The sequence below is a fragment of the Chionomys nivalis genome, chromosome 6 (assembly GCF_950005125.1).
Source record: "Chionomys nivalis chromosome 6, mChiNiv1.1, whole genome shotgun sequence".
Classification (NCBI taxonomy): Eukaryota; Metazoa; Chordata; class Mammalia; order Rodentia; family Cricetidae; genus Chionomys; species Chionomys nivalis.
The window spans coordinates 42,144,250-42,164,096 of NC_080091.1; the positions used below are offsets into that span (position 1 = coordinate 42,144,250).

The 19,847-nt window shown below is 49.9% G+C and overlaps 2 protein-coding genes across 2 annotated transcripts; one reads left to right on the top strand and one right to left on the bottom strand.

Annotated features, from left to right (window-relative positions):
• Positions 1–1,691: 1,691 nt before the first annotated feature.
• On the top strand, positions 1,692–8,185 carry Grpel1 (GrpE like 1, mitochondrial). Its single transcript, XM_057772313.1, has 4 exons — positions 1,692–1,787; positions 3,964–4,126; positions 5,749–5,830; positions 6,184–8,185. Exons 1-4 carry the CDS (start codon positions 1,726–1,728, stop codon positions 6,528–6,530), a joined length of 654 nt encoding a protein of 217 aa, XP_057628296.1. The 5' UTR covers positions 1,692–1,725; the 3' UTR covers positions 6,531–8,185.
• A 24-nt stretch (positions 8,186–8,209) lies between these two features.
• Positions 8,210–19,577, bottom strand: Tada2b (transcriptional adaptor 2B). Its single transcript, XM_057772312.1, has 2 exons — positions 19,108–19,577; positions 8,210–11,501 (listed from the first exon to the last, which is right to left on the bottom strand). Exons 1-2 carry the CDS (start codon positions 19,375–19,377, stop codon positions 10,509–10,511), a joined length of 1,263 nt encoding a protein of 420 aa, XP_057628295.1. The 5' UTR covers positions 19,378–19,577; the 3' UTR covers positions 8,210–10,508.
• Positions 19,578–19,847: the final 270 nt, after the last annotated feature.

The window sequence follows — 19,847 nt, forward strand, 5'->3', positions numbered from 1 at the left end:
TCTCAATGAGTACTGAAAATTCGCCTGTGTTTAATTTTCCAACTGGTTAATAAACCCCTGACCACAAAAGGTAGGAGTAAAACAAAAGACTGCATTAACACACAAATTGAAAGTCTCGGGCTACATTCCGTGCTAGACTCACGCCCTAGACTCCATAGGCAAACCACTCCCTGGGTGGGATCCCAAATTATTTCCATAAAGGGAACTGGAACTTAGTTGGATCCTTAGACTATTGTTTTAGGTAGGAACAAATTACTTCCCTACGTCAGGAGCACGAGGTCTAGAAACTAGCCACACCTGTTGACAACAGCCTTGAGAGAGCAGAACTCTCTGTCAACTGGGTGGGAATCTTTGTTTGAGTCAATAACCTTAAATGATCAAAAAAACAAACAAAAAAAAAAAACAAAAGAAAAAAAAAACAGGTTCCAAATTCTCTGACCTTTGGCCTCTTTGGGCCTCCACAGCAGGTCTCCTGTCCCCTGAACCAGGATCCCTGGAAAGAAACTGTTTGCAAGGGCTGACTGACTGACTAAAACCTCAGTGGCTGTGGAGAGGCTGGAACACCGCAGGTCCAGAGCCTAATTACGATTTATCATGGCCTATCTTTAGTCCATGAAACCATTCCTTGCCCCACTGTGTCAGACTTAACATTCCATAAACAGACTAAAATCTTGGCAACATAGTAACAAAACACGAGTCCCCACCAATCAAAGGGCTGAGAGTGTTATCAAAGGCCATCTAAGGCCTACAGCTTTCTCTGATTTGCTGTTATCGTCTACTTAGTATTTTCACCAATGCATTTTATGTCTTGAGTTATGGCTTTCTTTGTTCTGCTGCTATAAAACGTCCTGAAACTGCTTTCACGTTAAAACATTGAATTTGGGGTGTTCTAAAGCTGTGTTTCTGGACCAGGGTAGCTCATAGTTGGCTCCAGAATAAACTTCTACCTTTTGAGAGCGAAGCTAAATGATAAGAGTTTGGGCCTTTTCGAGTGCACACGCAGGCTGTAATCCACGGACAAGGCATTCGGTCTTGGTATGTGAGAGAGGCCGAGGAGGAAGGAAGCAGATGCAGAGACCTGGACAGGAGGCGTCCTCCGACAACTCTCAGCACTGCAACCTCCCCCAGAGCATCGACCAAACATTTGCACCCATATTCTCAGAGCTCTCCCGCACACAGTGCTGCTACTTCATTTGCTTCTGTTGGGAGAACTGTAGGTGACAGAAGGTACAAAACCAAGCCATGTTCCTCGGGTCGTCCACAGACAGCCTGCTGACACAACACGCTTGCGACAAACTTGACACCGGCCCTCACCTTCCCGGTCCTCTCACGTTCCCTAAACCAAACGCGGTGGGAGGTTTAAGCGAGCACCAACCATCCGGCACAAGTTGCTAGGTTCCACCCGAGCGCCGGACACCGCCTGCTCCGCCCCCGTGCTCTTCCTCCCCATTGGCTGTTCCTGTCGCGCCCCGCCCACAGAGGCTCCGCCCCCGATCCCTTCACCTTTCACCTCCTCACCTTCCGGAGCTCCCAGAAGTCTCAGTCCTCGCCCAGCGGGGAGGGGGAACTGTACTCGTCACGAGTAGCAAGTATTGGTGGACATGGTTGTCCATCACACCAACGATGGTCACGGATTAGCTGAGAAGCAGCAGTAGGTGGGGAAGCTGGCGTAGTACTTTCGCGCATGCTCAGTGTGGGTGCAGTGACGCAGTCGCGGGGGCAAGCATGGCGGTTCGGTGCGTGAGGCTCTCGGGGCGCAGTCTCCCGGCGTTGGCGCTGTCTCTCAGGTGAGAGAGTGCCGCTCCTCCGTGTCAGCCCCACTCACTGCCGAGTTCTGGCTGTGGCCTTAGTAGCAGACTAGGGGTCCCCTCAGCCGGGTGCCCTGGATCCTCGTCCTCACAGCCAGATCCCCCGTCCCTGGCTTCTCCGCGCGGGCGTCCCGGGATCTGCTGTGAGGCGCTGCATGAACTGGGCTCGAGAGCCGAGGAGCAGGGCAGCTGGGGCGTAAGCGTGGGGACTCGGGCTCTGCAGCGATACGTCAGGTGGAAGGCTCCGCCACTTGCTTTTCTGACGACATACCGCTTGCTCACGGGCACGGGACACCACCCCTTCTGGGATTGCAAAAGCCAACCCCAGAAGCCAGAAACTTGGCCAAGGTCAGGCAGCCAGGCAGATGCTCGCCTGCTCAGCGGCTGGCGTTGCTAAAACTGGTTGGTAACTGCAGTGTGCACTTCAGGGCCAGGGTCATCTCGGGCATGCTCCAGACCGGGATGTATCCTGTCTGTTATGCCCAAATCCGCGAAGTCCCCCCAAAATCAACAAGGAGACCGAGTCCCGTATGTAAAAGCAAAGAGCCTTTATTTTATGCAAGTTTGCAAACTCGGTCTCTCTGCATGTCCAGCGTATTGGAATAAACGGAGAGCCCCGAGCTCAGTTAAGAGTTGGGTTTTTATAGTAGTAATGGTGGGGGTGAGAGGTTTCTGAGGTTCAGGGCCCCTGATATTAGCTGACATTTGTCTAGGGGTGTCCTGGTGAGTGTGTGCTGGCAGGTGATGCGATCTACAACAGTTGGAAAGTTAGACATTTCCGTTGGATGGTTTGTTCGTGGTGCTCGGGTAATCTCAGTTTGTGTTTCTTCCTGCCACCAGGTATTGCATCAGGGTAAACTACTGAGACTCAGGCCTCCATTTAAACTTATTGATGGCTGAGTCCTACTCTGGCAGGTGATAATGGTTGGAAGTAAAGAACTTCCTTTAGATGCTCTATTTATCATGGCTGGCTCTTACATTGTCCACAGTTTATTTAGACAAATGCCTTTTTTTTTTTTTTTTTTTTTTTGCCATTTTTACCTTAACCCGTGGCTTGGGGCTTTTGAGTTCCACCTCTAAAGTTAAGCAACTGTTTAGTATCTTTACCTTGTTCCTTGCTAGGGCTGAGCTATTGGTTAATGAAAAGCAACTTTCCCTGAATTTTGTGGAAAATGGGTAGAATGGGAGTTGGGTTTTTCGTCTGGTGAGGGCAGGCACCTTAAAAGGTGGACTACACGATGAAAACAGGCTTATACTGTGCCAAGAGCTGGGCACAAAGCGGCCTCCAGGAATATTCTGTAGAAGCTCTTTTCATCTGTGGTGCTTGCATTTGACGTTAACTGACAGGAAAGCAGCCTCCCACCCCCAACTTCCCCCAGCCTTGTTTATGTCTGTCCCTGAAGTTGTGTTTTTGAAGAAAGGTGCTCTAGGAGGGAGGCCAGAGAGCTGTATGGCCCAAGATTAACATGAGGTATCTTCTATCTCATTTACTCATTTGCTGGGGACAGGTACCACAGCAAATGTGTGGCAGTCGGAGGACATCTTGGAGAAATTAGTTCTCTCCTTCCAACATGTAGGTACTGGGGATTGAACTCATGTCATGACTGGCTTGGTGGCAAGTACCTTGACCCAGTGAGCTAGCTTGAAGTCGTGATTTGACTAGGGTGGCTGGCCAGGGGGCTGCAGGGATCTGCCCGTCTCTGCCACCTGAAGACTACAGGTGTGCCTCTATGCTTGACTTTCTTATGTGGGTTCTTGGGGTGCAAACTCAGGTCTTTGTGCTTGCACTGTAGGAATTTTACCTACTGAGCCACCTCCCTGTCTCCATAGCCATGTATTTTGTGTGTTACAATTGCCTTTGTTGGGTCTGAGATAAGTCTTTCCTAGCAAATAGTTTGAAATTACACAAAGCATTTCTTTTAAAACATTTACTTTGTTGGGGAGGAGCTGGACATCATACAGTTCATGTGTAGAGATTGGGACAGTCTGTGGGGGTTGGTTCTCTCTACTATGTGCGTCCTCCAGACTAGAACTCTGGTGTCGGACTTGGTAGCCAGTGCTCTTCCCCACTGAGCCGTCTCAGGGGCCCAGATTTCTAAAATCTTATGCCTGTCTTTAGGCTGTCTTCACTTTTTACGTGTGGGCTTTTCCGTAGGCCTTCTCCTCGCTTGTTGTGCACACTTACAAAACAGACAAACAGTGGCCAGAACCTGGAAGAGGACTTGGGTCATTGTGAGCCAAAGACAGAGCAGCCATCTGCAGACAAGACCCTCCTGGAAGAGAAGGTGAAGCTAGAAAAGCAGCTGAGGGAGACTATGGTAAGGACCCTGGCTTAGGGTTTCTGTTGCTCTGAAGAGGCACCGTGACCATGGCAACTCTTAAAAAGGAAAACATTTAATTGGGGTGGCTTGCTTACAGTTCAGAGGTTCAGTCCATTATCATCATAGTTGGAGATGGTGCTTGAAGAAGTAGCTGAGAGTCCTACATCTTGCAGGCAACAGGAAACGGACTGTCTCACTGGCATGACTTGAGCATAGATGAGACCTTAAAGTCCACTTCCACAGTGACACACTTCTTCCAACAAGGCCCCACTTCCACCCGGTGGTGGTGGTGGCGCACCCCTTTAATCCCAGCACTTGGGAGCCAGAGGCAGGCAGATCTCTGTGAGTTTTGAGGCCAGCCTGGTCTACAGAGTGAGTTCCAGGACAGGCTCCAAAGCTATGAGAAGCCCTGTCTCTCGGGGCCATTTTCTTTCAAACCACCACAGACCCTTGGTGTAAGCACTACTAGATTGCTGCCTGCATGGTTCACATGACAGCTTCCAGGTTCACAGGTGACAGGGCACAGGCAAGGACATTTAATCATTTGTGTACTGCCTTCTGGGGGCCCAGGTGGCAAACAAACTGCCAAACCCTCTGTGGCTCTGCTTCTGACCTGGGAAGTCTCCATATTATGATAAAAATCACACCTTTAATCCCAGCACGCGGGAGGCAAAAGCAGGTGGATCTCCTAGTTTGAGGCCAGCCTAGTCCACAAAACAAGTTCAAGGACAGCCAGAGCTGTTATACAGAGAGACACTTTCCCCACCTCACCTCCCCCCACAAAAAACAAAAAAATTCTACAGAGTCTTCCATTCAAATGAGGGATACTTGGTGTGAGAAAGCCGGAACTGATGAAGGCAATCAGAAAAATATGTACAGGAGTGGAATGTGGGAGTCAGTGATGGCAATTATCACTCCCATGTTGAAGAGGCTGCAGTTAACTTCCTTAAGTGCATGGGTAATTGGTAGCATTACTTACACGGCTGGCACTGTGCTGAACTCTGTTAATCTTCAATCACGGTCCCTTCATAGATGAGGAAACTGAGATACAGAAAAACTAGTGGAATTTTCCAAGGTATGAAAGCTAGACCAGGACAAGCTGTCTCAGAGCCTTGCTCCATGACTGCCTGAAAACTGAGGTCAGGTATTATAGAGACCTCCGGAGTCCACCAGTGGATAATAAAGTAGAGAATGTCAGAAATGATGCTGAGATCTGTCCTATCTCTGCTTCCACTAATTATTTGGCTGGGCATGGCCTCTTTGAGACTTCTTCAGGTGATCTTCCTTCCTCTCCGGGGAGGCAGGAAACTGAGGTAGGCAACCCCTAGTGATATGCTTCGATACCTTCAAGTTGGCGTATTTCCCTAAGGGATGATGAGGGTATGAGCACATAAGGAGGACCTGTTGGCTCTTTCCCACTGTGGCCTTGGGTAGTAGTCTCTCCTTGCCTCCTGGAGACACCAGCACAAGTGTAAATTACTCTTAAACTGTCCTGGTTTTGTCCAAAATCTCAGTTAATGACATTTTATTTATGTCCTGATTTAGAGTTTGTTATATAATCATTTTGAAATCAGAATGACTTTCTCACACATCTGTAACATAATTAAATCTTCTTTTAGGAAAAATACAAACGGGCTTTGGCAGATACTGAGAATTTTCGGCAGAGAAGCCAGAAGCTGGTAGAGGAGGCCAAGCTGTTTGGTAAGCAGACATTGTCATTTCTGAGAGGGGAGAAAGCAGGGATGCAGATGTGGGTAACATGGAGATGGTGATGGCAGCTCCTGCTGTCCTCACAGTACTCTCCTGTTCAGCTGGCCTTGCCTGCCGCCTGTCAGCACAGCCACCTTGCTTTGGGAGCCTCAGGGCACATTAAGCTAATTTCTCTCTCTTCTGTGCTTTCTTCCTTTCCTCATTTTTAGTACCTATTACGTGCTCTTTCTCAGAAGTGCTGTGGTTCTATGGCATATCATTTGACCAGGCATCATGAATAGCCCTGTGTGAGGAGTCCGTGCAACTGATACTAAGCGGAGACCATCTTCTCTTCCTCCATGCAGGCATCCAGGGCTTCTGCAAGGACTTGCTGGAGGTTGCAGACATCCTGGAAAAGGCAACCCAGAGTGTTCCAAAGGAGGAGATCAGCAACAATAATCCTCACTTGAAGATCCTATATGAAGGGCTAGTCATGACTGAAGTCCAGATTCAGAAGGTGTTCACAAAACATGGCTTGCTCAGGCTCGACCCCATCGGGGTCAAGTTCGACCCTTATGAACACGAGGCTTCGTTCCACGCCCCCGTGGAGGGGAAAGAGCCAGGCACTGTGTCAGAAGTTAGAAAGGTGGGTTATAAGCTGCATGGACGTATCCTCAGGCCAGCTGTGGTGGGGGTAGTGAAGGAAGCTTAGCTGCCTTCCTTAGGGCTCTGGACTTTGTAAGTCACTTGCTAGAACTTGAAAGGCAGAGGCAGGCTTGTAATTTCTCATCTGTGAACACATCTGACCCTTGCCCAGCCTTTTGGAAATTTTAAGTAAGCTAAGCAGAACACAAAGCTGCTTGCATACTATCAGGGACTCTGGGAGCCTGATCACTGAGTTTAGCATCACCTACTTCAGAAGAGGGCCTCAGGAGTAGTAACACTGTATCTGTTCCACCTCGTGATTGATAAGTACTTTACACAAATAAAAGGTCTTTGGCTACATCTGTGCTGCACAGTCTATCTCTGGGTGCCAAGGCTCTGGTATCACTCAGCATGGTGGGGTTCCTTCAAAGAGAAGGGCCAGAGTGGGAACAGTGTTCTTACCAGCAAAGCTAAGACCTTCAAGAGCATGAATTCCTTCGTAGGTAGGATTTGGCTGCTGTAAATGGCAGCCTTTGAACTGGGAACCTGAACTTGAACATACTTAGTTTTTTCTCTGCTTCCAGTTTTCTCAATATTTAAATCTATAGCTAAGTAGTGCTAAAGAAATCATACGCTATCAAGACATCATTTTGAATGTGAAGCTGCATAACTAGTATGCTTCAGACATTTCTACTTTTCAGGTTGTGGTCAAGAGCATTAAAAAGTCTCATCTTTTTTGTCCTCCTAGTTTTCTAGTATTGAATTTTATCATCTAGTAGAGATCTGGTGAGCTCCTGAGGAGAAAGCCTGGCTCGCTCAGTTCACATTTAAGCTTGGAGCTGCATATGCCTGGGTTGTACATCTTGGCCTTACATATAATAGAGATTGTAGGAGAAAACCAAGGAGCCAAAGCCATGTGGCAGAAGCTGACTTCAGACTCCCACCAGCCAAAAGGCCTGTTTCCCATTTCAAGAGAGGGCTCAGGAAAAAAGCTAAGAAATGGTGATGTAAGTGAAGCTGTGCTAGAGGAACTAAGGCATTGATTACACCCGTGTGCAGAAGCCAGGGTAGTGCAGTAAATGCACAGAGGTGAGGGGATAGTCTTTTGCCATTGAATTTAAAAGACCATGCTAGAATTCAAAGTTCTGTCGTCACACATTCTGCTTTAAGCAGCCTTGAAGTTCAATCTCTGGAATTGAAGGAATTCCCAAATTGTTCTCTGACCCCCCCACCTGTGCTTAAACACAATAACCCAAGTTTTAATAGTTGAACATGGATAGCATTTTTTCTGTCTCTAAGTACACTGTATGTGCATGGCATCCTGGAGTACGCATAGAGTATGTGTAGACAGTGCCTCCTGTCGTATAAGCCACTTTTGGTACCCTGGAAGAGAGGAGGGTCCTGGAACCAATCAGGATGGGTAGCCTAAATGTGGCAGATGTTTGCAAGGTAATCATTAGCACTAATGGGAGATGCACAGATGTGCACACATTTCTCATGGAATTCAAGTCTTGCTCAGACACATTCCAGGTACATGTGTGAGTGTGGCTAACCAGAATGTTAGAGGCAGCTGGAAACGATCTTTGGCCTGGCTGGTACTCTTAGGTTCAGACTCAACTGTGGGTGTACTGCTGTCTGGCCCATGGGGGCTTGTGCTTGGTTGACAGCAGCTTTCCACCTCGGGCAGGAAACTGGCTTGACAGCAAAGTGCTGGAGGATCAAAAAGCAAACAGACACGACTTTGTTCTCAACAATTTAATGTAAAAGAATAATAAAAATGGTAGGGTTTTAATTCTTAATACATTCTTGGAATGTTGGCCTCCCAGAGAGCATTATTTCAAACAGTTGAATAATTATCTAACTTTTCTGACTCAAAGACAGTTTGTTTAAATTTGAAAAAACTTGGTTCCATGGGGTTGTGGTAGCTAATTTATCGTGAGAATTAAATATAAACATGTCCATATCTGTCTGAGCTAACAAAGAGTAATGTGACAGAAACAGCTGGGGCAGACAGGAGAGCAAACAATCCTAATACTACTTTTCCCTTGTAACAATAATAATACTTGAACATAAATTAATTATACATTCATCATGGTGTTTTAAAACAGTCACGCCCAAATAAATTCATATCATCAAAAGATGTACACACACTATATGCCTGCTTAAGCACGGCTTTTTGTCCGACAGCTCTTGGCCACATGTTGACAGGATCCTCTGCTTCTCAAGCTAATGTAGGTCTAGCTGTCATTTTGTAGAAGACACACTGAAACTTCAAACCTCACCAAGCTGGGACTCTTGGTGTTGGAGATACCAGGACAAAACCAGTGGTTCTCAAACTTAAGCTTGCATCCCAGCCACCTGGAGGGTTTGAAAACACCCTGCTAGTCCCTGTTAATGAAGCCCCCAAATCATCTAAATCTCAAGAGAGTTAGATGGGGTATGATTCTGTATTTAGACAAGTGCCCAGGAACCCCACTTGGAGAACAACTAGGCAGTGAGCACCATCCCATTGCTGTTCAGTGACACCAGCTACTGTCCACTATTCACCTGCAGGGGACAGTGTAGAGCTGGTCCTTTGACACCACTGCTCAGCATCTTGTGGTGTCAAAAGAAATCTGGGCCTGGCTCACAGGGTACTTCCCTGCTAGCCTACAATGCACTTTACAACTAAAGCCATATACAGTATATTTGAAATGTTTTATTTAATGCTGAAAACCTTACCCTAGGGGACAGAGGATGTAAAATGAAAAGGCACGTCATCAAGTCGTCCTTGGAAATGAGTTGTTTTTCTTCAAAATAACTTCACTTTCACTTCCGAGCCCAAACACTCTATGAGGTAAATAGGCTCTTGTACCTCAGGGACGGGGCAGGGGCTGTGGTCAACTCCAGGACTCTTAAAGCAGGGTCTGGGCGTGAGAACCCTGAGCAGCCGGAAGACAAATGCCTTCCTCAAGTTAAGAAGGAAGGTACCATATGAATCCTTGAAGGAGGCCCCCAGAAACAAGCTTTTCAGTCAATATGGGAAGGAGCCATTTCTGAGTTTGCTTCAAGAGCACAAACAAGCAGTGCAAAGGCTCCAAGGCACAGGCAGGATGCTCTGCACTCCCCAGGGCCCCTGCCAGCTGGTCCCCTGGCTCTACCCAGCGGGGGATGGGTGGGTGGGGGGGACACCAGGCCATACCCTAGCATGTCCTGTATTTAGTGAAGGGGACTCTGCAGTGGTGGTGGAAGTCCTGAGCAGCTACTGCCCCAACTCAGCACTGCACACTCAGCCTTAAACTCAGAGGGTCTTCTAAGTCAGGTGTACTATAGGGGTTCAGAGCAGCAAAGGGCAGCCCCCACCTGATTATGTGGCCCTCCCATTAACTGCTTTCCCAACCACAGGGACAAGAATGTGCTAAGAGAGCTTGCCCAGGCAGCACAGGCTGGGCTGAGCTAAGATGAAGCAAGCGCTGTCAGGTAAGTGGAAGCTCATGTGGTCACTGTGCAAATGAGGGGCTCATCTTAAGTGGCTCAGTGGGGAGCGGGCCTGGTGGTAATCTCTGGCCTCCACAGCAGAGGGTTCTGTGCACAGCCTGCCTCCCGGTAAAGTGCGGTGTGCCGGGGCTGTGCTTGGGGTACCGGCTGGGGGGCAGCAGTGGGCTCAGTGAAGGGGCGCCAACAACAGCCCACCTGAGTAAAGCTTGTGTCACCAGGAAAACGCTGATGGCAGGAACACACAGCTTGGCTCCCACAGCATAACAGCTTCTAAACCCAAAGGGGGGAAGGCTCATAAAATAAATGGAACTAGTCCAAGGTGGGGACAGTCTTCAGAGGGACACAAAGGTAAGCCGTCTTCTGAAAGGATTACCTTAGGACTAAGAAAGACACACGTTTTTCTCCCCACGAGTCAATTTAAGACTGCTACTATTGCTTCTTCCAGAGGGTCATGAAAAAATTTAAGCCTTGAAAAAAGAATTCAATTTGTTTAAAAGAGCAACAATGTTGCGGGGGAACACGGACCCCAGGTCTTTTGGCTCACAAGCTGCTTTAGCATCATCTGGCCTCAGGAAGCATCCCTGGATATCCACCCACTTTCTGTGAGGAAATTTAAAATCCTTTTCTTTAGGACCTTGTCCAGATAACTGGGAAGGCGACTTTTAGAGGGGATCCCTTGTCGCTTCTGGAGGTGATCTTTAATTATAATAGTCTTCACAGTCACGTAGCGTGCAGGACTCAAGTTCAAAGAGCTACAGAGAACCTTCTCCCGATCTGACAGTAGCTCAAACCCAGGAAGGTTCTCAATGGCTGCAAACTCACCGTCTTTGCCATCTTCCTTCCCCCTTTTGGAGCTGGCCAGGTTTTTGTTCTCCTTCCTCCTCTCCCGTTTGTGTCTGGCAGCCTCATACTCAGCTGACTCTTCCATCTTTGTAATGCCATTTCGCCGGTACCGCTGCAGCTCTCTGATCTTGGCGCGAAGCATTTTCTCCTTGTGCATGTTTTCAAATAAATCGTCGAATTCTTTGCAGGACATGAACTGGTAGAGTGGCCGCAGTTTCAGCCGCAGCTCCTTCTCCTCCTTGGTGATCTTTCGTTTTAGTGTCTTCTCCTTCTCCTTCTTGTCCTTGCCCAGGAAGGCTGGCACCAGGTTATAGTCACGGGCAATGTTCTTCCGGCGCTGCCTCTCCTTCAGCTTCCGCACATACATGTCTACATGGGCACGCTTGAGCTCGATCTCCACATCATCATCATCATAGTTCACAGAGAGCCCACTGATGAGCGTCTCAGCATCCTGGTCGTACTCGATCTCATAGTCATCACGCAGTGGCATGTAGCCCAGCTGCTGCTGCTCAGCTACAGAGATGTCCAGTGGGGGCAAAGGAGTGGTGAGGCTAGGTGAGAGAGGGCCCCCGCTGGGGCAGGTATGATCTGTCACCCGGTTGGGGATGGTGTCAGGGATGCAGGCTTTGCCCAAGTTTCCATGGATGTACATGCTGACATAGTGCTCCATCACTTCCTGGGGAGTCCTTGAAGCACCAACATGTGCAGCCATGTCTTCCTATAATGACAAAAGCCAAATCACATTTTCACAGTTTTACTTGGGCTACTTCCTATATTTCTCTCTCTCTCTCTCTCTCTCTCTCTCTCTCTCTCTCTCTCTCTCACACACACACACACACACACACACAATCCCCCAAATATGTTCAGATATGCATTCCAACCAAATTGGCACTGGTGGGACTTACAGAGATGTATCCAAGAGGGAAGATCCAGAGCCACCGACTTGTTCAAGGCTATGTGGGAACTCGTGACAAAGCTGGGATGGGACTCCTAAAAGTCATTCTTAATTCCCTGGCTTCTTAAAAAGAAACTCAGCCATGTGCTACTGTCCATTTTACCCATTGCAAACCCTGAAGAACACTTGAAGATAGTCTGGCATTACAGGGCACACTCTTCACTCAGACTAGACAGTAGACTCGCCAAGTTGTCCACAGGGCAAAGCAAGTCCATGCAGCATGACAACAAATGACACTATTTCTTGCTGCAGCTCTAGGGCAAAAGGGGTCAGGACTCTTTTCACATTGTCGCAGCCTTGGGTTCTGGAAGCTAAGCTTGTTCCTCTCTTAGTGGCTATGGATGATAGGCACGCAGAGGCTAACTGCAGTGCTACCACTGCTGAAAACACTCTCCACGCCTGCAAGAGAGGAAACTAAATGGCTCCCTCAATCTTTTCCTTTTGCCAAGAGGCCTCTTCCTTAAAGTCAACCACTAAAGCCACTTCAGAAAGTAATTGCTCAAAATGCACACTCATTTCCCGGCTGCTGTTCTCAACAACTAGTCCCAGAACCAGCAGCACCTCTTTGAGCTGCAGGTTATACACAGTGCTGTGAGGGGCAAGTTGCTTTGGACTCCAAATGGTCATGCCTAATCCAGTCTCTGTGCCCTGTTGGCCAGTTGGAGCTGATGGCCGTCCTGATTATAAGCTAGGTGCTGTGGGAGGTAAAGAGGCCCAACTCAGCTGAGCGACCCTCCATCTGGACCTTTTCTGGGACATACACCTAGAGCGGGACCCTTCCCACTAGCCTGAGACACTGTAGGTTAAACTTAACAAAGCAGAATGAAGAAGGCAGGTCTGAGACAAGACACAGGTGCAGCTTCACTTGAGACTTGTAAGGAGAAAAGTAAAAATTACAGCAAGGGATATACTCTGGTCTCTGGGAGGAATTATATGACTCCAACTTTTTATTTATTTATTTGGTTGGTTGGTTTTTAGAGACAGGGTTTCTCTGTATATCTTTGGAGCCTGTCCTGGAACTCGCTCTGTAGACCAGGCTGGCCTTCAACTCACAGAGATCGGTCCTGCCTCAGCCTCCCAAATGCTGGGATTAAAATCGTGCACCACCACCACCTGGCATAACTTCAACTTTAAATGCCACTATTAGCTTCACCCCTACTTGTTTCTCTCAGGAAGCATTCTAAAAAGTCAAATGACTATGCCTGGCTCCTGCTGCTCTTTGCAGAGCCTCTGATCCTGTCTAGCAAAGAAACAACCACACTCAGGCCTGGCAGGTTTCCTTAGAGATGGTCCTCCAGGCCTTGGTGAGAAGGTCCAGGAATGGCCTCTCAGGCCTCACCTGCAAAGATGTGCACACACATGTGCTTGTGCTGTAGAGGCCAGAGGATGACATCAGGTCTATTCCTTAATCACTCTCCACTTTCTCTGGTCGCTAATGGAACCTAGAAGTCACTCATTCGGTTCAATTAACTGACCACTGAGCCCAAGGGTCTGAGCTCCTCAGCTGAGGTTCCACTCACAGGGTGGTGGGAAGGCAGATGCATTGGGAGGCACAAGCACAGCACCTAGGTCCAGGCAATCTGTGATCTACATCATCAGTCCTGCTACTCGCTACTCAGAACAATCAGGTTCACTGGAAGCTCTCTCTCTCTCTGTCTCTCTGTGTGTGTTCTAAGCCCCCATTCTTCCCAGACTTTCCTTCTGGCTCCACCTCCTGTTCCCTTCACTCTTGCTGCCTCCTCTTAGGGATTTTGTTGGAGTGCAGTTAAATTAACAGGCAAAAGTACCTACATACATCGTCTCACTGAGACCTCACAGCTGCACCCAGGAGAGCAGTGCTCTTTCTACCTACAATTCAAGGTCAATAAGCCTTTGGGTGAGCTACCATAGGGCACATGACCAGTTGACACTGTGCAGTTCAAATTCAGCAGTCTGGCTAGGAACGCTGCCTGTCACCAAATGCTAATCACCCTGGGCCTCCCACGCTTGTCAATGCAGCATGTGCTGAGGAGTCTGCCTCATGCAATTGCTGGCACTATGAGCACGCAGGGCAAGGCTGGACTACCAGCCACTGCTTCTTCCCGCTTCAGTCAGCTCTCAAAGAAGCTCCACAGGATGGCAGCTCCTGACTCAGACTGGTGGAAGGGTGCTACACACAAAGCTTCTGATCTTCCAGCACCTTGCCTGGGGCAGGCAACTTTGACTCGAGAGGGCCTCACAATTTCCTTCCTGTCCTTCCTCTTCAGTAGACAACCCGGCCACAACCCAGCTGACACTTAACTCCATTGTTGTCTTTATTCTCCCAGCAACTGAACTGTGAGGAACAAGGCAGGCTGAGGTTGGCCATGACCAGGGGCTGGACTTTGGAGTAGGAGAATGTGTGCCCTGGCCCACCCTTCAAATGAAGGAGTTTCTAAAGAGGCAGAAACCAAAGGCACCCCCTTTCCTGGGGAGGTGCGGTAAGGGGCTGCCAGGAGGAAACAGGAAACATAATCCACCTAAAAGCATTCTGAAGCCACCCAGGGAAAGGGCAGGTCAAAGCACTGATTCCAGCATCCTGTGAAGTACTTCTAGGCAGTTCTACCTCATTCTCCTCACCACCAGATGGTAAGTGCCAGCTGGACAAAGCTGCTGTCAGCTCGTAAGCCTGCCATGAGCTCACATGGCTAAGTCATTGGTGCACCTGCTACTCCATTATCGCCCTGTGAACCCTCAAATCAGAACCTCCCAGAATCTTGAGAGGGGCAGCAGGATAATGTGGCCAGGAAAAGGCAGGCCAGGCCACCAGCAGCTACCTACACTGGCAGGCTAGCTCAGCCTGTTATACAAAGGGACATTTAGATAGGACTTTTCTTCCTGCCTCAGGAAGAAAAGGGACATAGCTGGCTCTTGAGATGGTCAACTCACTACTATTCTGGGATATCAGACAACCCTGAGACCTCATTTCCTTGGGCACTGCTCCTGGTCTCTTCTGTGTTTAGTGCACTCCCCAGGTTGTTCTGATTCAGTAACATTTGGGAGCCAGTGTCTACACAATCCTACCCAGGGTCTTTCCTCCTTTAGTCTGTCCTTATCATCTCTACCAACCCTTCTATCAGACGCACAGGCTGGTGACACATTCCTTCTACTAACCCCTACAGCCCTCTGCCCTGATGTAATGGTTTGAAAGAAATAACCCCCACAGGGAATGGCACTAGTAGGAGGTGTGGCTTTGTTGGAGTAGGTATGGCCTTGTTGGAGGAAGTGTGTCACTGTGGAGGTGGGCTTTGAGGTCTCATATATGCTTAAGTCACACCCAGTGGTTCAGTCCACTTCCTGTTACCTTTTGATCAAGATGTAACCAGCACCATGTCTGCTGCACACCTCCATTCCTGCCATGATGATACTGGACTAAACCTCTGGAAATATAAGTCACCCCAATTAAATGTTTTTGTCTTTTGTTTTTTTTTTAATAAGAGTAGCCATGGTCATGGTGTCTCTTCACAGCAACAGAACCCCTAACTAAGCAAGCCACCTGGTGAAAAGGCAGATGGCCCTATAGACTTTTTAGGTCCCTGAGATCCTATAGATGACAAGTCAGTGTCTGGCCAGTTCCTGTCACCAGCAGGTCTGTGCTAGGCTGTCATTGTCCCAGTGAGACATGAACCACAAAGACCTGGGCCCAGACTCTAGCTGGGCTCATCCTTCGGTACATTTGCTTTTCATCAGTAAGTGGGGAGCATCAGAATTTGGGAAACTGTAAGAGTGAGGGAACAATGCAACATGTCTGCCTTGAGACCTGGAACTAGGAAATAGGCATCAACCTTAACACCCCCATCACAGCCCTGTCTGGCATCTAGCACAAGGAGTGGGATCAGCTTTTAATACTCCAACCACTCACTGGCTGGGGCTTAAGGCTTTTCCAATCATGACTATAGTCAAGCTTGCATGCGACACCCCACAGGATGAGTCCTCATCTTCAGCCTTCCACTTGGGGCAAGCCAGCTTCTGCCTTGCTCACAAACACAACCAACTCCTAGAACACAAAATACCTCCTTCCTCTATGCTACCTTCCCACCCATGCAGTCTTTTCTAGTCCTTCTCACCACTGGACATGGAGTCTACTCACCCACGCTGCAAGGTCACAGCTGTCCTAGCAGTGTCCTTCCACACGGGCTAGCACGTAGCAGATTGTTGAGAACATGCCAGCGGACAGAGGAATGAACAAACGATGCAGCAATCACACACTGGGCATGTCAACTATCATCTAAAGAGGAAAGAGTTACTACCCTGGCTACTCCACCTGTCCCTAGGCACGAGAACCTCTCCACTGGTTCCTCTTACTACATCCAAAACTACATAAGCTGGCCAAGCCCCACTTCCCTCTACTGGATGTCCCTGGAGAGGAGCTGGTCCTCTCAAACTGTCTCCTCTCTGACAGTTTAGTGTCTTTATAGCCAGGTAACAAAACTGGCGATTCATATACCAAAGGCTCTAATCACCCTGAACCTCTATATGGCTACATGTCTGTGCTCACACGTTCCAGAGGTCCTGCATCATCCAACCAGCAGAGTCCACCAGAGCGCAGCTGTCTGGAGGCTCTGAGCACCCTGGCAGGCCTGACCTATGTGTGTTGTTGAGGGCCACCCATCTCTTTCCTCAGTCACTCTCCCTACTATGGTAGCCTCCCTTCTGTGACTTTTCTGTGGTACAGATCCCAACTAGACCCTGTGTAAGCTTTCTGGTAGTAGCACACCGCCAACTGCACCTGTAAGCTTCTGGTCTCCAACCACAGTACTTAATGCTCTTAGTGCTGCAGTGGAGGCCCAGGCTATAATCACACCTAGCCATCATGTGCAAAGCTATAAAGTTCGTGGCAAGTGGCTTAGATTCTCACAGTGGCTGTCTTTCAATTGCAAAGAAGAACATAAATTCACCCCGCAGTGTTGCTTGTGCAAGTCATATGACTTGTATACATAAAGGGTATTGCACAGAGCTGGCACAGGCTCTACACAGGTCCATACTGGGACATACTTCTGTGTAATAGCATACAAGCTCAAAAAAGAACCGCATATCCAAGCTGTGGTGCCTCTAGTGAAGAAAACAAGGCTCAGAGGAGTAAGGCAACTGGCCTAAGAGAGCACGGGGAGCGGGGTCACAGAGCCTCCCTATCCTGTGTGAGGATCAGTGTTGCATCTCTCTAACTGGCAGCCAAGCCCTTTGGGCTTCACTTCTTCCAAAGCTGAGCCTGGGCCTCATGAGAACTGGCATCTCAAGCTCCTCTGGCCTTAAAGAAGAGGTCTTCCCCACCCAGTGTTCACTCACCCACATTTTACATGCTTTACTTCCTGGTGCTGTCTGCTTCTGACTGCAGCATGAATGGGGCACAAACACTAGCTGAAGTATGTATGGACTCTACAGTCCAAGATTTCTTTTCTTTAACAGAATAAACTGTGATACAGAACAAAAACCATCACATCAAAGTTGGACAAGGCAAACAATAAAGCAAAAGAGCCCCAAGGAAAGTCACATGAATCAGTGACCCACTAATTCACACACTCAAGAGTCCCATAAAAACGCTAACCTGAAAGCTCTAATATATACACAGAGGACCTGGTGCAGATCCATGTTGGCCCTGTGTTGTTGCTTCAGTCTCTGCAAGTTCACAGGAGCTTTTGCTTACTTGATTTGGAGGGCCCTGTTCTCCTTCCCCTCCAGCTCTTACACTCTTTCTGCCCCCTCTTCCAGAGTTCCCTGAGAATAGCCCAAGTTTCAAGAGATGAAGCGAGCTCAGTGCTGGGCTCCCCGAAACTAGTACCTTCACTCTTTTCAGTGGCTGCTGTGGAGATAAGTGCTAGAGACGACGCCAGGGAGGAAAGTCTCTCTGCAGCGGTGACATGTAAGGACAAAGATCAGTCGGGAGTCTTGACTAGAAAGCACTTCAGGCAGAAAAGAGGAAAACTGGTCAAGGGTAGAAGCGTAAGAACCATAGACACAGGCAACCATAGGCGTTGTCAGGCCTTGCAGTGTACTCTAAGTAGAGCTGGAAGTTAGTTTGCCGAGGGCTAAAGAGACGCAGTTTATGTTTTAAAAGTCCTGTGTTGGTGAGAGCAGGTAAACCATGAGAAGTGGTCACAGCAAGGGGTAAATGCCAAAGCGGTTCAGGTCACAATCGGCAGCTACAGCCTGCAGTTTTTAAACAGGTGACAGCTGACCAATTGGAGGTGGATGAAGGCTTTAAGTTGGCTCTGAAGCTGAGGACAAAGTGAGGCTAGGTCACCAAGGGCAATCAGGTAGAGAGGGATGGATGCCATCAGGTAAGAGACAAGCTCCAGGAACAGAGCAAATGAAAGCAACATTTTCAGCTCTGAGGCTCTTCTTCAGTACAAAGCAAATGCTCACTACACAACAAACTCCACTTCTAGACAAAGTAACCAGATGTTTTCTGGAGAGCAGGAGTCATGGGGTTGCCCATAGGGAAAGCATCTGGAGAGCAGAATCTTAGGTGGGGGAGGTGGGTCCAGAAGGTCACTCACTGTGTGATAACCTGGAAGAGGAGGGCAGTATGGCTGGAGTAGGGAAGCTCAGAGAAGCAGGACCCTACCATACTGGGGAAGAGTCTGGACAGGGCAGGGTCAGGCTTAGCTCCTTGCTTCTCTGAAAGCTTGAAGATGCTACATGTGCTGGGTGGTAATGTTGACAATGCAGACAGAGCGCTTCCCTAATACAGGTGAGGAATAGAAGGAGATAACAACCAGGAGCCCAGTGCACTATCTGGCTGGCACACCAATGCCCTTTGCCACCAGCAAGTCACATCTACAGAAACTTGACCACTAGTAAGCGGATCCCTGGCTCCATGCCTCCTCAGGAAGATGCCTTTGTTCATTCTTTAGTGACCACCCATCACACCATGTCCTGGGTGCTGTGGAGAGCAAGAATTAAACAAGACACTGGTACCCACAGAGAACCCTAGCAGTGGGCACATGCTGACACCCACAGAAAGCACACGAAGCCCTGAATGCAGACTAAGTGCATGCGGGATGGGCAGCCCAGGCTTCTGACCTTCCTCATCACTGTGCCCAAGAGAACCCAACCCTATCAGGGATCTCAGTAGGCACTGTGGGGTCTAGCTTGCTGCCATCTGGCTCGAGAAGCTTGGCAAGGCACAAGGCCTGCCCTCCGCCTGTGTTCAATGCACACCTTCTGAGGACGAGTGTGAAGGGCAGACAGCTCCATGTCAGGGCCACAGGTCAAGGCCCTGCTCTACCAGCTGTGTGGCCACAGGCACCCAACATTCTCCGGGCAATCCCGCCCGGCCACCTGAGACCCTCCGCAGGGTGCACCCAGCCAGCCAGCCATGCCCTCCTTCTAGCTAGGGCCCGCCGCTCACCCAGTTGCCGAAGCCGAACTGCTCGATGGCGTCCAACAGCAGCTGCTCCTCGCGGCTGGTCCAGCCACCCTCCGCCTCAGGCCCCCAGAGAGTGAATCGTCCGCCGTCCACCAGCTGGTAGCCGTGGTAGCGGCGGTGGTGGCCGATCTCCGCGCCAGCCGAGAAGCACTCGGGGCACAGCTCGATGTCCTGGCACTCGGTGCAGCGGAAGCGCAGCGGGCTCACCTCGGCCAGGCAGTACACGCAGTACTTCTTGCCCAGCTCCGCCATCTTCCCCCGCTCGCCCGCCGCCCGGCCCGCAGCCGCCGCGCCTCCGGCCGTCAGCGCCCCGCCGCCTGCCGGGCCCACCGCGCCCGCCGCGTCCGCGCTGCTGCCGGCCGCTGCCACGGCCGCCCCCGCCCAGGCGCCGCCGGAGCCCGCCAGGCGGACCGCGTCCCGCCTCAGCACGCAGGCGCCCTCCGGCCCGGCCCGGCCGCCGCCGCCGCCGCCGCCGACGCCGCTGTCTCCCCGCCGCATCGCGCAGGCGCCCCGCGCGCGCCCCCTCGCGGGCAGCCGAACCTCCGCTCTGCGCCTGCGTGCCGCCGCCTCCCTCCGCCTTCTGGGCTCGCTCAGCCGCAAAGCCCCGCCCAAAGCCTGACAGCCGGCGAGGCGCAGAACGGAAGCCGGTCGTGTGCGCCACACCTCTCGAGAGTCAGCGACCAATCAGCGCCAAGTTTCACCTGTTCGTGGCCCTTCATTGG

Bases quoted from the DNA above. Each gene is read 5' to 3' on its own strand.
- Grpel1 (XM_057772313.1), top strand. From the start codon at position 1,726: ATGGCGGTTCGGTGCGTGAGGCTCTCGGGGCGCAGTCTCCCGGCGTTG. The intron at 4,127-5,748 runs GTAAGGACCCTG...ATCTTCTTTTAG, and splicing joins AGCAGCTGAGGGAGACTATG to GAAAAATACAAACGGGCTTT. The intron at 5,831-6,183 runs GTAAGCAGACAT...TCCTCCATGCAG, and splicing joins AGAGGAGGCCAAGCTGTTTG to GCATCCAGGGCTTCTGCAAG.
- Tada2b (XM_057772312.1), bottom strand. From the start codon at position 19,377: ATGGCGGAGCTGGGCAAGAAGTACTGCGTGTACTGCCTGGCCGAGGTG. The intron at 11,502-19,107 runs GTGAGCGGCGGG...TTGTCATTATAG, and splicing joins AGTTCGGCTTCGGCAACTGG to GAAGACATGGCTGCACATGT.